The 15,595-nt window shown below is 35.4% G+C and overlaps 3 protein-coding genes across 7 annotated transcripts; 1 reads left to right on the forward strand and 2 right to left on the reverse strand.

The window, feature by feature from the left end:
- Positions 1–775: 775 nt before the first annotated feature.
- LOC127253145 (general transcription and DNA repair factor IIH subunit TFB1-1-like) lies at positions 776–9,528 on the reverse strand. Of its 5 annotated transcripts, XM_051277578.1 has the most exons (23): positions 9,383–9,528; positions 8,889–8,974; positions 8,654–8,815; positions 8,137–8,533; positions 7,829–7,907; positions 7,614–7,675; positions 7,467–7,530; positions 6,895–7,021; positions 6,500–6,575; positions 6,098–6,190; positions 5,202–5,246; positions 4,530–4,586; positions 3,967–4,122; positions 3,792–3,857; positions 3,291–3,414; positions 3,042–3,095; positions 2,823–2,950; positions 2,558–2,743; positions 2,301–2,414; positions 2,107–2,184; positions 1,415–1,462; positions 1,256–1,324; positions 776–1,162 (listed from the first exon to the last, which is right to left on the reverse strand). In XM_051277578.1, exons 4-23 carry the CDS (start codon positions 8,215–8,217, stop codon positions 1,076–1,078), a joined length of 1,794 nt encoding a protein of 597 aa, XP_051133535.1. In that variant the 5' UTR covers positions 8,218–8,533; positions 8,654–8,815; positions 8,889–8,974; positions 9,383–9,528; the 3' UTR covers positions 776–1,075. The 5 variants fall into 5 exon arrangements, with proteins under 5 accessions (XP_051133535.1, XP_051133536.1, XP_051133532.1 ...); XM_051277579.1 differs by lacking the exon at positions 8,654–8,815; XM_051277575.1 differs by having other exon boundaries at positions 8,137–8,785.
- Positions 9,529–9,733: 205 nt separating this feature from the next.
- Positions 9,734–10,621, forward strand: LOC127253202 (uncharacterized). The gene has a single exon (XM_051277651.1). The coding sequence runs from the start codon at positions 9,734–9,736 to the stop codon at positions 10,619–10,621; it is 888 nt and encodes a 295-aa protein (XP_051133608.1).
- A 1,294-nt stretch (positions 10,622–11,915) lies between these two features.
- Positions 11,916–15,278, reverse strand: LOC127253243 (protein transport protein SFT2). Its single transcript, XM_051277703.1, has 4 exons — positions 14,835–15,278; positions 12,936–13,203; positions 12,733–12,837; positions 11,916–12,236 (listed from the first exon to the last, which is right to left on the reverse strand). Exons 1-4 carry the CDS (start codon positions 15,029–15,031, stop codon positions 12,126–12,128), a joined length of 681 nt encoding a protein of 226 aa, XP_051133660.1. The 5' UTR covers positions 15,032–15,278; the 3' UTR covers positions 11,916–12,125.
- Between the last annotated feature and the right edge of the window lie 317 nt (positions 15,279–15,595).

Raw genomic sequence — 15,595 nt, forward strand, 5'->3', positions numbered from 1 at the left:
AACATGAGAGAATTTCTCTATTGTCTCTGTTTGTTTTGTTTTTGTTTTTTAAATTTTAAATTTTTGTTTTTACCACTCACCGTGGTCAAGAATACCAAAAGAGGGCTTGTCACATCAATATATATTTAAATATTATCAAATTCAATTTTTTTATCATTTAAAACTCAAATCCCACTAAAATTCAAATTTCAATGCCATGTTAATTTTCTCAGAACTTACATAGTGTAGAAGTAGAATCAGTTCAATTTTGTTGAAATTAAATATAAATCGTACTGAAATCATATATTATTCGTTTATATGTTACATTTATTATATATTAATATAAAATGGATATATCATAATTAAATAAAACATTATTCATTATTGATTTTAAGTTGCAATATAATCTAAAAAAAAAAAAAAGCATTGTTATGTAATTTTATTTAACACGTGTTATTTATATTTATATTGTGTGCTTGCTGTACATCATTGTATTGACTTTTTTATCAACATAGTTGCCTCCATACTTTTTAGATAATGTATTTTTTTTTATATTAAATACAAACTTTTGTATTGATGAATAAAATGTATTATGTAATAATATATTATATTACTATTACGTGTATATAAAAAGTTACATGTAATAAGAGCCTAATATAGATGCAAGAAAAAAAATAAAATTACACATCTATAGTTTGAGCAAATCATAAATTTTTATTCAGTAATTTTTCTTTAATTTATACGACTTTCTTCTCTTTTACCTCTCTAAAAGCAATTCATAAAAATATTCCAAGACAAAAATAAAAAAGAACACTACAAAAATTATCTCACTAAACCGAATAATAATTACAAAAATAAAAATAAAAAATAAAAAAATAAAGGAGGTAGTACTAGATAGCATGAACCCCACAAAATCAGTGAGAAGCTTACACATGGAAATCTAGCACAGCAAAACACATGTAAATGTAATGTAAATGACGATGATGATTCTCTTCCAAGAAAATATGCGGCATCAAAATTTTGTGATCAAAATATACATACATTTGGACAGGAGAGAGTTACCGAGTTGAATACCATACCGAGAAACTTAACTCCATCAGGCGAAGCCGTTTGGCTTTTCCCCACTCTTGGAAGATCTCCTCTGTGCATCCGCGTCGTAGTGTGCAAAGGCAGCATCCAGTGCCTGCAGGAGATCGGGATACAGGATGGAGTTGTTATCTTAGTCAAGAAGAGAAGAAAAGCATATGAGCAAGCAAAATCGAAAGTTTAGTGTAACCTGAAGCATTGGGTGAACTAGAAGAGAGACATGGTGCCTGAAATCGGACTGCACAGATTCCTTGATCTCCTGAAACAGAGCATGAAAAGATGAGATGGTAAAGGCGTTAATTATTAGCAATAGCAGTGTTCGCTGTCTAGCAGATGTTGGAGTACCTACCTGCAACTTTGGATAAACTTGGGACATTGCATCTTTCAATCTGGTTACCTGATCGAGCACAATATTTAGAATATAAGGGTCTGGTGTAGATGACAAAGAAGATTATGTCTCGACAACTGTGTTCAATGTGTGTTCACCCAACAAAAAAAAAAACATACATGTTTCTCGATTAATATTACTTAAAAATATAATATATGCCCGTTGACACAATTATATAATATATATAGTCTATTCCCTCAGAAAAATCAACAATTTAACGTAAAATATTATTTCTTATATTGCTGACTCCCTACTCTATACCGAACACAAAGAACATGTTAAACTAAAACACTAAACAAACACATCCCAAGTTATTGCTAAACATTCATTACTAATTAAAAGAAATTGTTGATGGAGAATAACGACATCTAAGCCACTTTATTAATGAGCTAATTCATTTCATGGTACGAAACATTCCTGTGTGCGGATAGTTGTAGGAACATGGATTCATATTGCAGAATGATCAGAGCATTTTTAGAAGCCGTGAAGTGAAAATGGTTTCTAAGCGTTAATATAGAGATGCAATGGGATGATCTGTGGAGTGGCTCTCCCGCAACTAGATTAGTTGGATAAAACATGGTGTGAACTTGAAGCATTACGACGTAACTGTTTAATATGTGGATCAATATAATCGTGAATTAGTAGATAATTACCTTGGTATAGAGGTACTTGGTTGTAATAGGGTAGGATGACCAAAAGTGTTTCAGTAATTCTTGGATAGAAGTCCAGTGCTGCAACAGATACGTCATTCATTTCATTAGATAATACATTATGGAGCAACACGCTACGTTCTTATAAACAGAAACACAATGCCTGTGGAAAAGTTCAATTATTAGCATAAACTCACATGTAAAAGCTCCTCTTTAGTGACTTTCGGCAACCTGTCCAGGACACTCTCATTTGGATTGTTTCCGAGATGAAACTTTGTGCTGGAGATGTTTTGGGTCAACCCACTAAGGACCTATGCATCAATACACCAAGAAGTTAGATTTCTTGGACCATATATTGGAGCAAATGAAAATTTTCTCTTGACATAATTACACCAGCCCAAAATCGACATTTTAAACAAACAAACAAACATCAGTACATGTGCATATAGCATACCTTAAGAGCAACCTCGTGACTCATTATTGGGTCACTCAATCCAGTACCTCTGATTTCTGAGACTAGATCCCTTAAGGAATCATAAGCTTCGGAAGAGCTCACGCTGGATTTTAATGATATTGCACCTGTACCTGTATCTCCCAATGCTTTTAGTGCATGTTGAGAGTCAAAATAATCCCGTGGATCCTGTTTTAAGAAGGAAGGCATGTCAAAAAATCAACAGCACCCTGAGACTGGAGTTCTTAAAAGTTACTGACAGCCAAACCTTGATGCTGAGAGGAGCAACTGCAGGATCACGCGGCCCTTGCAGATCTTCAATCTCAGCCATTCTACAAATCTTGTCCGATAGCTCTTTTTCTAAATTCCTATTGGATATCTCATCAGATAACTCAGCTGCAATGTATAATTGGTAACATTAAGCTTTCACATTGTGAATTTGGCTAGTAAACAGTAAGTGTTTGAAAGGCAAAAGAACACTTCCAACCTTGCTTAGTCCTCGCAAGGGCCTCCGCAACAGACCTGGTATCTCCTAGCTCATCTATTCTCAAAGATAATAAATAGAATATTAAGGCTTCATATATGTGTTTATTACTCACAATGCAATATATTTTACCATAGTTTGATCAATACATTTTCTAATTAGTTTCAGAATGCCATGATGCAAAATGGTTTGAATGATAGTCATGGCAATGACATTAAAACTGATATTTAGATAGTGCATTCACAAACCTACCTACAAGCCTTCCCTGTAGAACAACAGCAGCATGCTGATTCAGATCTTGTGCAAAGGATCTACGATATGGCTCATATTGTGATTCCAATACCTCCTTCGTTTCATCACCAAGTAATCCATGATCCTACATATATGAAGTGTGCTTAGTGAATAGTGAAGAGAGAAGATTGGCCAATTACACTGTATGAAGGAGTGAAAGCTGAAAACCAGAATGAAAGCTGTCATGAAAACTAGGTAAACAAACTTTGGCAATTTACATCAACACAAAAGCAGTTCTCAAAGAAAAGAAACAGGAAATGTTATGTGTCATTAACAAGGGTAATGTCTGGAGACAGCACTTGAGCGCAGTTTCAATTAGTTGTCATATCAGGAAAAAAAATAACAAATAAAAAATCAAATAAAAACAGGCTAGAGAGAGAGAGAGAATCTTCTGCTATAAAAACCTTTCAGAAGCATTTCTATCAATTAGCCTACACAATAAGGGTCAGCAGTAAAAAGTACCGGAAGATGTGTGTAATCATCACCTTCATCAGCTTTCATGTCTACGGTTGGATCAACCCGCCTGATCTGAAGGAAATATTAACTCGTGAAATAAAATTAAATCTAAAAACAGCTAATGACCATTGAATTTACAATTTTCAACCAAGGATAACATAAAAAACTGGAACCAGATTACCTTTCTCCTAGCCTCATTTGCAAGCATATCATCTCGCTTCAGAAAAACAGCAAGCTCTTCATCTTCAGCAGCTTCTGCTGCTGCAGCAACTATGTTTTTTGTGCTGTGAAGATATTCAGCTCTTGAGTACTTGGTCCAGAACTCTTTTTCTGTCATCTGAAACACCACAAAGATCTTTTACTAGCAACTCATAGCATGGCACTTTTACAGGTACAGCACTATAGTGGGGTGGTGGCTAAGGCTTCAAGACCAGAAGACATACGATATACTCTTACCATGAAAAACTTCTTATTTGAACACGAGTAGCACTTCAATGATTGCCAGAAATAAAATCATATTCTTTAGACCCAAAATTTCAACTTACAAAAAAGAATAAGAAAATTATACAGTGGTCAAAGATAGGGAAGTAGTGCAGTTTCAGTTTTCAGGGAAGCATCAAGTATTTAAAAACTAATTACAACTGCCACAAATGTTTGGAACAACAGAAAGGCATGCAACCTGAAGGTGAAGTTTAGCTAATATGAGCGCCATGTATTACTATTGTGCTTTGTCATTGTTCTTACCTTGTTTGGGACAAACTTTAAATAAGCCTGGCGTACAGCAGGTTTCTCAGCAAATATCTGAAAAAAGAATATTCAAGGATTTCGTTGAATCCATTTAAAAGACTATAATAGCAAGTATAATAGAATAAAGCACGACCTTCCCTTGTATACTTCGTCTACCAAATGAGATGTTTTTGTTATCACTTAAACTCAATCAAAAGGTTATTGCCTTACTGATAGAATCAGAAATTAATTAGGGACCAGTGAAATGTGTATATATATATATGTGTGTGTGTGTGTGTATAAACTTAATTGAGCATCTGATGTAAAAATAAAAAATAAATAAATACCTAAATAAAAGAGAGAAAGAGACGAATGAGGGCAAATGAATAATTTTAATCATAGAATTCGGTGAAGACAAGGTGTTGAATGACCCTAAAGAGAAATGGCTAAAACTAGTTCACTTCATTCAAAATATGTTAGTGGACACAGGAAAGTTTTGGTGTTGTTCAAAGAACAAATTAAAAAATTTGAGATAATCCTGTACTGTTTTTTCCACTCCTGTCCAATGCTTATAGTCCCAGACAAAGTCAATGTAATTGTGAACTTGTGCAACAAGAAAATCTATCTGGATTACTGCTCCACACACACATAATGGGCAGTTATATAACAGGAAGGAAAAAGGAAATGTACCTGATGAATGATTTCTGGTGTCAAGTTAAACGTCACTCTGTTGGACTGAAAACATATAAACTATGATGTAAATGCAGCACTCTTGTCGATATGATAAATCACAGAAAGAATATTAAAGCACATAAGCCAAGCATGAAGTAATAGACGAAAAAAAGCTATTAACACATATAAGATCTTATGATTAAACAAGCAAACATTTATATAGTATCTTTTCTTATAAGTCATATCCACTGTGCCAAGTTTCTCATCATCTCATGTTTCTGTGAAAACTTTGGTTTGTATCAAGAGTTATAAACACCATCCTCCCGTACCTTCGGACTCAATATCTCTTTTGACTCTATATATGTGGGCACCTGATATCTATGAGGATACTATATACACAAATTCATGAGTTTTACACTTTCCAAGTTTTCATTCTTAATACATGCAGATGTCACACCTTTTCTGTTTTACAGATTATTATCAATATGTTATGCAGTGGATATCAATGTCTTTGGGCTTATGATTTGTCTTAAAAGTTTAAACATGAAGGCAGCTGGGTACTCACATTGTTGAGAATGATGTGAGCAATCTATTTTTCTAATTAATCAAGTCATATACAAAAGGTCGTTAAAAGTTGATTCTAACATACTGCGGCAAGCACAGAGGTTATAATACACATTGATTGAAATGACAAGTACAGCGTAAACTAAAACAGCAGCTACCTCATCAAACTATTCATATGTTAATGTGGAATAGACAAGCTGCTTTAAACTTAAATGTATTCTTCTACAATGTTAACAATTGAAGCTGTGTCTGAGCAATCAAACACAAGTAGATATAAAAACAGTGCAACTTGAACATTAACATTATGCTGGACATGTAAAGGAAGTGTAGATGTAAGGGATATCTTGTACCTGACCATCAGATAATGGTTTCACGCTCCACATTTCATTTTTTAATGCCACACGCTGCTTTGGCTTTCGGCTATCGCTGTGCTCCAACAATTTCTGTATTTACAGAAGATTGCAATTATTACAAATCTTTTCCTAGAAGTCAAATGGTAAGGAAATCAACTAGATAACACCTTTTTATCAAATAGATACCAAAAAAATAAGAAAAAGTATCAACATGTTTGTTCAAACAGCAGACTTACTTATGCCAGTAAATATTGGGATATAATATATTATGTACGCAATAAAGGGGAAACTCAATGGTTGAGACTTGAGAGAATAAAACTGCATTTCTTGTTTTATTCTCATGTTTTCTATGTTTGTTAAAAAAGAGAACAAAACTGATTCAAAGTTCAATTAGCTAACCTTCCTCGTAGCCCAAAATTCATCATCTGTCAGTATACCTCCGAATACAAATTGCTTGTGAAGCGCCTGTAATTCACTGTCACTTACACTATTTCAGTACACCCACAAAAGAAGACTTAATAAAAATTAAAAAAACAATCATAAGTTTCCTATTAGACTACTAAATGTTGAATTATCTTCCCTCTCAACATTCAATTACACGTTGTTGATCTGATTGAGGGGCCTCTACAAGAACATGGGAGAGCACAGTCCTCAAATTGAAGGGATATTAAACCAAAATGACAAGGATTGTATTTACTTTCAAGAATGAATGAGATATAAATTATATTGTGACAATGGAATGGTTTTTCTAATACAAGAATAAGAAATTTCACAAATCAAGAAATTCTACCTACCTATTCTCCTGAAGTAGTTTAATTCTTCGTTCAGTTTCTGCTCTACTAAGTTGTTCATTGCTCACTGGGACATCAGACTTTTCATTGATCAGCCTTCCAGCTTCAGAATGATGTGCAATAGCAGTGGCTGCTCGGAAAGTTATATATAGTCATTGTCAAGCCCACAGCCCCAAAGAATTTATGTGCAATCAATAGGAAAAAATGAACGGATATATGCACTGTCTTGCAAAGTCATAATTTAACATAAGTGGATGCATAAAATTCAAATTAACTTACTCTGAACCACAAAAACCAATTTTCTAAGCAAGTTATAACATCTTATGTCCCAACTAAATCCAAAACATGCTCCTCACAGCTACTAAACAAATCATACATTCTACTTGTTCAACTCTAGGAGACAAAAAAACACATCTAACAACTGCATAGTAATTTGCAGGCTGATAATACATCAATTTCTTTCATTTTCCAGTGACACAAACTAGTGTATAGCAAACAAACCACATCTTCCAATAAACAATCTTAATGTGTACACTCTGAAAGATGATGAATAAATGTTGATGCTTGAGACTCACCAACAAATTCCCGGCATGCATCTCGATCAGCAAAGCTATCAAACTCAAAAATGTAATTTACCCCCTGCAAATAACAAAATACAATGTCTACATATTAATGCTTGGATATTTCAGAAGGAAAAGTTCTGCAATCTAACGGTCACAAACCTGGTCTTGGGTAAGATTAAGTAGTGCCTGCTTACTTGAACCCTCCTTTGTAAACTTATGACCTGTAAATTGTTGATTCAATAAAAATACTAACACATAAGTGGCCATTGAATTGCATTGAATAACTAGTAAAAAACTTGGTTGTTTCCCTCGATATAGATTAAATATGAACCATAGGCAATAGTCGAAAATATTAAGGCAGAAGAAACAAGCACCTTTTATCATCCTAAACTCCACATTTAGCTTTGTGGCTGTTGTAGGATCATTTGGCACAAACACAAATCTTTCTATCCTCTGGAAAGAAAAACCACACAAAAAAAACAGCATAGAACATCAAAAACATCCAAAGTCCGTTCCTATGAATCCTATAGCAATTTAAGAGTCCCATAAACATTAATGCGTCTACAGGATGGAAGGGTTCACAAAGGGGTTTAGAAACATCGTATTTCACCCTCCTACTTAATGACACAGAAAATCCACCGCCCTGTCTTTATAGATAATGCGAATTGCTAGGGTTTAATACCATTTTGAGAACGCCGGCGACACCGGGATCCTTGACTGAAGACTTGTACTTTGCACGCTTAACAACTTGTTTATCCGCCATGGTAGATTATAAACCAAGAAACAAACAAGCGGAGAGAACTGAATCGCCGATCGGTACTCTTATCGGCACCGCAAAGACACAAAAGACAAGTCTCGGACCAGTAGAATGCAGGATTCGGCGGTGGAATCTTAGGGCTTCGACGGAGCAACCGAGAGCAATTCCGATTCGCCGCTGCGTTTGCCAACTGCCAAACAGAGGACGTCCGTCCGTCCAGTATGGTAAGTATCGAGCCGATGGCTCAATCGGCTTCGGCTCTCAGCTGAGCCGCAAGTGAAATGACTATTATGCCCTTGCAGTCATCCAAAAACTGACCTGACTGTCACTCCAAATCCGGCGCACACAGTAAACGAAATAAATCAATCACCAGAAAACTAAGGAAGATCGCCATTTTTAATTTTATAGTAATAAATCTCTAAAGTAAAATCCACAACTTAACTCGGCAAAATCAAACGCCGATGATCAATCCACGCGTTCAAAATACAGTAAAACAATGACGAACAGCCATAACTGACAAAACAAGCAATTCGCAGTTCTGACTCCTCCACCGCAGCACAGTCAAATCTCACGCCTCCAAACCGCAAACTCAAACACCTCAATCCTAACACCAATTTTTATTTTTTTCCGAAAACAAGAATAAAAATGGACAGATCACGGAGTACAAAGCGGCGCACCTGAATTCGCCGCCGTAGCGGAGGTGGAAGGACCGGAGGTAGGTCGTCGGAGTTATTATGTTGGGCCCAAGCCTCCTAGTCCGGCTCTGGACAAGAAATAAACGAACCCATTATAATTAACTCAAGATGTCAAATGGACCAGGCCCAGTTGACGTGGGTCCGTTTGATTGGGCAGACGAAATTATACTTTATTTAATAAATGATGTATATGTGTTTTTTGGTTAGACCAACACTTTTTTTTAATATAATTAAATTACATGCATTATATCAAAAATAATCAAAGTGCATGAATTATCCATCATCATACAAATTATGATTTTATCAAAATAAATCAATGCAACTATTTATCTCTAAATATAGAAAGGGATAATATTGGAGGCAATCAGAAATAAAAATAAAAACATGAAAAATGAAAACGAAAACAACAACAATGGTCAATGGCTACGTCGTTACCTTCTTCCTCATCGATTCTCTGAAAATCAATTCTTACGTACCTCCAGAATTCATCTTCAAAACCGAAGCTCTTCCCATTCGGAATCTCGCCGTAGCATCCATCGCCGGCCGGCCTAGGAGAAGAAAAGGCAAGAACCCTACCCTAACCTAACCAGGCAGCAATGGCGGAGAGAATTCTCCCTCCATCACGAAATTAGGGCTGAAATACGAAACTCAGAGGCGGAGACGATGATCGGACGCCGGAATCGCCAAAAAGCCCCTTGAAAAAACCAAAAGAAATTAAAATTTTAAAAGAAAAAAAATGCCGTGGATTTGAGGTATTTTCCTGCGAATTTCTCAATTAGGGTTAGGGTTCCTTTAGAAATGGTGGTTGCTCGGGAAATATCTCGAGGATGGTAGAACCTTCTAGAACGTCCGCGCAAGCTCCAGTAGAAGATCCGGGACCAAATGACCCTACCAACAATTTCGTCACGTGCATTCATCAAGTCAGGGTAGAGGAGATTTTCTGCCATGTAACGGTAACTTGGGCAAAGACAATGATCAGCCATACTCTATACATAACGGTCGAAAATCCAACCGGCGGCTCCGCCACCACCTCCACCGCCACCGGCGCCGGCAATGAGGAGGAGGAGAATCACTACACCTGCAAAATTGATCTAAAAACATGGCAATTTTGGGGGAAGAAAGGCCTAAAGACGTTCCGAGTCGCGGAGAAGCGCTTCGATGTATTTTGGGATTTACGGGCGGCGAAATTCAGCTCGCGACCCGAGCCGGACTCCAGCTACTACGTGGCGATGGTGTCATCGGGGGAGATGGTTTTGTTGCTCGGCGATCAACGGGACGAGGCGGTGAAGAGGACGAAGTCGAGAATTTGTTTGGAGGGGACGATGTTGGTGCACAAGAAGGAGATTGTGTATGCGAAGAAGTGTTTTTGCACGAAAATGGCATTGGGACGGAACGGCGAGCATAGCATAATGATTGAGGCTTCTTTGACGGGACCGTGCGATCCGGAGATGTGGATCGTCGTGGACGGGAGGGAGTCGATTCGGGTTCCCAATTTGCATTGGAGGTTTAGGGGGAACGACACGATCATCATCGATGAGATCCCGGTGCAAATCTTGTGGGACGTGCACGGTTGGCTTTATAACAACGGGAGCAACGACGGCGTCGGGATTTTTGCATTTAGGAGAGTTCCGGAGGATGAAGGGAATGGTTCGTCGGAAGAGGAGGCGGCCGCGCTCGTCGAGTTTTGTCACTTTGTGTATGCTTGTAGGATCTGATAGATAAACATGTGATTAGGATGGATAAAATATAACGGTGGTGGTGAATTGTGTAGAAAATCATGTTAGTACAATGTAAGTTTTGCTATGTGTAATAGAAGAAAATTAGAATTGACAGGAGATAACGGACAAAGAAAAGTTACCAATGTAAAATGCAATGAGGAGTTTTGTTTTTTTAATGAGGAGTTACGTATGATTATGACGATGACAGGGTAAATCATTATACTCTTTTTGGTTAGTCATTGGCCATTACGAATATATTTTTACGTAGAAATCAATTGTAATATGCTGGCTATAACTTTTATTTCATGTGTAATTTATATATACTCCCTCGTGTTTTAAAATAATAGTTTTATTTTCATAAATAATTATATCACTATAAAATTATCATTACTTTTTTTATTATTATTACACAATTGCTATTTTTTATTCGTACTTTTTATCCAATATCAATATTCCTTAAATTCCGTACCAAACACAACCTAGAATATATAGTTTTGGGACGGATAGAGTATTAGTATTATTCATACTTATATTCTTTTTAGAAATTTACATAATTCATGACTATGACGGGAAAATCAACACTACATTCTTTTTGGTTAGTCATTAATCGTTGCGAATATATTTTTACATAGAAATCAATTGTAATATTAATTATGTAAAGCTATAACTTTTATTTCATATGTTATTTATATTAACAAATAAGTATTTAACTTGTTTGCAAGCATTGATAGAATATATAAATAAATAAAATTATTTAATAAATAAATATATTATATATATGAATTTAAAAATAAAATACAATATCATATCCTTCCTCGGAGTTCTTTGGATTTTCTGGTAAATTAAAAAATAATAATATTTTATTGATTGACATTTTTGCTTTTAATTTTTTTATAAAATAATTGTATATTTGTAATTTAAATAAAAATCAAAGGTATTTTGATATTAATATATGATTTTTTAAAAAAAATAAAAATAAAAAATAAATACTTTAAAATGAAACGGACGAAAATAATAAATAGGATAATTTCAATTAGGATGGAGGGAGTATATAGTTTAATTGAGCCGAATACGAACTCGAACAATAAAATTACCCAACGAACCGAGCTTGAATGTTTTAACAAACAAACATGAGCGTTGTTGTTCGTTAACATTAACAAACAAACACAATCACTTGAAATTCTTTTTGATTCGGCTAGTTATCAACTCTAAGTACACCCCACACAAATCTTACTCATACATGCCTTATTTATATAGTATAAAATTCAACTAAAAGTTTTCGACATGAATATAACAAAATTAGTTTTGAATTCAAAATCACACATACATCTTAAGTGCATTCGAATGTCAAAATGTGCACACAAAGTAGATTCTCAAGTATAGCCACAATCTTTACTATACAAAAACTTCAAGAGCACAAGGGTACATATACTTTTCCATTCCAACTATGTTCAATATCCATAAGGCATAAAGAAGAAACAAAGAGGTTGGGTTATCGATGTCACCTGCTGAAGCACCTCATAATCGAAGATGTCAAAGAGGATGTTATAAACTTAAGCCCCGTGGATCCACCCGGAAAGTAAGAGATTGCATAATAAGCTAGAGCAAGAACCTACAAGCCCGTCACAAATGAGGGTCAGATGAAATAATTATTACGGGTGTGCTTATGTTTTTAATTTACAGTGCTTTCCTTTTTGCTCGAAATATAACATCCAAAATCTAATTTCCAATAATAAAATAAATAAATAAATCAAATCAAATCCCACACACCTTAATTTATCCGCTTATTAGGTCCATAAGATAAATTTGGTATGCATACTCTTTTAATCAAGAACTTTAGGCTGTGTTCATGTATGTTTTTAAATCACTTTTACCACTATCTATCAATAATACATTTTAAAAAATTTCACATCATATACTTAATTTTCATTTAAAATATTAAATAAAAAACTTATATTCTATGCAAAAGCATTATATTCAATAACTATTTACATCACGTCAATTACTTGTTTTTTATTCAGCTTTTTAGTATTCCCATATCTCCATAAATTTATATACTCAAACGCCTCGTAATTAATACACCAAAGGTGCATAAACAGCTTTAGTACCTGAATCACGGAACAGAGGACGGATAGAACATAGCTATGGAGCACCATGGAGACATAAATGGTTACCGCCATGCTACCAATGAACCCTAATGTGAAGGGAAGTCTCTGGCAAAAATTAGTTGAAAAAGAACATTAGATATTTGATATGATGGAAATATAAAGTCCATAAAGAGAATAGAAAGATGCATTGAAGTGATTCGAACCTCCTTTGATGTCATGTGGTTGAACTGATTCTTCGGACCTTTGAGGGCAAAAAGTGACCCAATGATGAAGGTACAGCCGACAGTAAAGCAGATGGCGAATTTCTGAGGCACCAATACAATAACCGGGAGAAATAAAGAGAATGCAATGAACACAAAGAAAACCCCACTTGCCAGGAGCACACCGAAATACATAAGCGCCTTTCCTGAAGGGATGCTGCTTGTGGCAGACTGGAAATTCCCGGGTATGTCTCTCACTCCTTTGGAAACCCTGACAAAATAATAGAACTTTAGGAGGAAGAATTTATACGTGAGTGTTTACGCACACACAAACACTGCGGAGTAGTCTCCAAATGACAACTGCCGTCACGCTTTCCTTAGTGAATTGCAAAAAAATCGATTAATTCGCTATTGATATACTTATATATATATGGGGGGGGGGGGAGGGTAGGAAAGTCAAATTGGACAACTGAAATCAATCTAGGATTCAAGTATTGGAAATAATCTAACTTCGTACTGAATTGTCAAACGAGATATGGAATTAAGTGAGATCATCAAACAATCCTTAATCAAGTGAGATCATTAGTGTTATATATATCAAACCAAAATTAAATATAAAATTTCAGAGACTTCTGAAGTTTTTCCCTGGCTTTATCATGTTTACTCGTTCTTGGCAGAAGGAGCATACCACAATTCACACTAGACAATCATGTTTACTATGCAAGATCATTCGTTACATCTAGAGCCAAAATAAAATCTAAAAATATTAGAGGCAGTTCCAAATTTTTCCTACAGTCTTCATCTAGACCTTCTCTTGCTAATAGTTTCTATCAGCAGGGAATTCCTCTGTTAGAACATATCATTTTTACTGGTTCTTCTGTTAGAACATATCATATTTACTGGTTCTTGGAACAACCAAAATACCATGAATCATGATCATAGCTAGAGGTAGACAGCCACGTTTACTCTGCAAGATTGTCGATTAAGTCATAAACTAAAGGGTTTGTTTCTTAAGGTCTGGTTTTCGTCTCACACTATTCATCAAACAATTTCCCTCCCAAAACCTTCAAATCAATCTTCAAAATTTTCCATTTAATATGGCACATTAAACACCTATTTATATCAGGTCAACCACTATTTTAATTAGAACTTTTAATATTCATAAATTCTAAACCCAATCCAAATCTTAAAAGTAACACATTATGAGATAAAGACGGTTCTACACTTGTAGTGTCAATCATCAGGGAATTGGTCTGTTAAACATATCCCGTCTACTCGATTTTCACACGATGGCATACCATTGTTAACATACTTGACAAACAAGTATACCTTAATCAAAAAGTAAAAATGGCCAATGAACTTGTTGAGACTCAAACTCTATTTATTCACTAAATTTTTTATCTTAAAAAACATCGATTCAAACTCTTATTATTTTTATTTTTGTAGTACACCAAAAATCACATTCAATCATTACATAAATATTTATTTATATCAAAACCAAACAACTATTTAGCGAAACCCAAAAACCCAACTCAAAAACCTACACAAGGCTGTGAAAATCTGACAGGCAAGCTCACAATGTGTGTGTATATATATTGCTACAGATTGATCGTAAAGCGCCTTGTCTGCAAAATGGATTTATTTCATCAAATTCCAACAGCACAGGTAACGCAAGCAAATCAATTCGGCAATGGTTAATTCAACAAACAACACCAATGAATGATTTCTAGTTACCTCCAATGTCACGATACAGGGCAAATTTACGAACAATCGGAAATGAAAAAGCACAGATCCAAACAAAATCATTCGAAATTTAGCAAAACCCCTAACTTCAAACGCAAGCGATAAACCCTAGAAATCAGAATCGGGGAAGGCGGAAATAGTTGGGATCTGGAATCTTACACGCTGAAGGTGCCGGAGACGGTCTCATTGGCGGACCGAACAGCAGATTCAATATCGAAAACGCCACCGCTGCTACTCTCATCCGAGGATCTAGCGGCGGCGTAGGAGTTCCAATCGGCCAGCAGAGAAGACGACGTCGCCGCCGGCGGGAGCGAATCCCCGCCATCACCAGAACCAGCTGAAAACCAATTCATCATTTCACAATGGCCAAAAACAATTCTACGAACACAAAACTCGGATCAAGGAATTCGCCCGGATATTTCTCGGGTATGAACCGTTCGATCGCCGGCGGTGGTTAAACCCAAGCTACGGCGTCGAAATTCCACTTCTTACAATTGAAAATTCTTTGAATTTCTCACGCCATATCCATTAGTAGGGGAAAGAAACGTCGAAGGTCCCGTTTGCGCTGTTTAAGAGAGCGTTGTTATAACTTTAATTCAGCAATCATGATAGCTTAAAAATCACTTCAAAAAGATATATATATATATATTAAGAATAATAAAAAAAAAATTATTTAATAGAATATTTAAAAAAATAATAATAATAATATCAAAATTCCAAAAGTTTGAACACATAACATTACCATCACAAATTCATCCCACTCAGTCATCCTTCATCAAATTTTTCTTATAACAGAGTAAAACCTGATTGAACTTGATTGAACTTAATACCCGGCAACTACGCCCGCACTCAATTTTACTCTTAGAATTATTACATGTAATCATATATGCGTTGTTGTCTTATTAATTTTGCACGGAAAC

The sequence above is a fragment of the Andrographis paniculata genome, unplaced genomic scaffold, assembly GCF_009805555.1.
Source record: "Andrographis paniculata isolate CXL003 unplaced genomic scaffold, ASM980555v1 Contig50END, whole genome shotgun sequence".
Lineage (NCBI taxonomy): Eukaryota > Viridiplantae > Streptophyta > Magnoliopsida > Lamiales > Acanthaceae > Andrographis > Andrographis paniculata.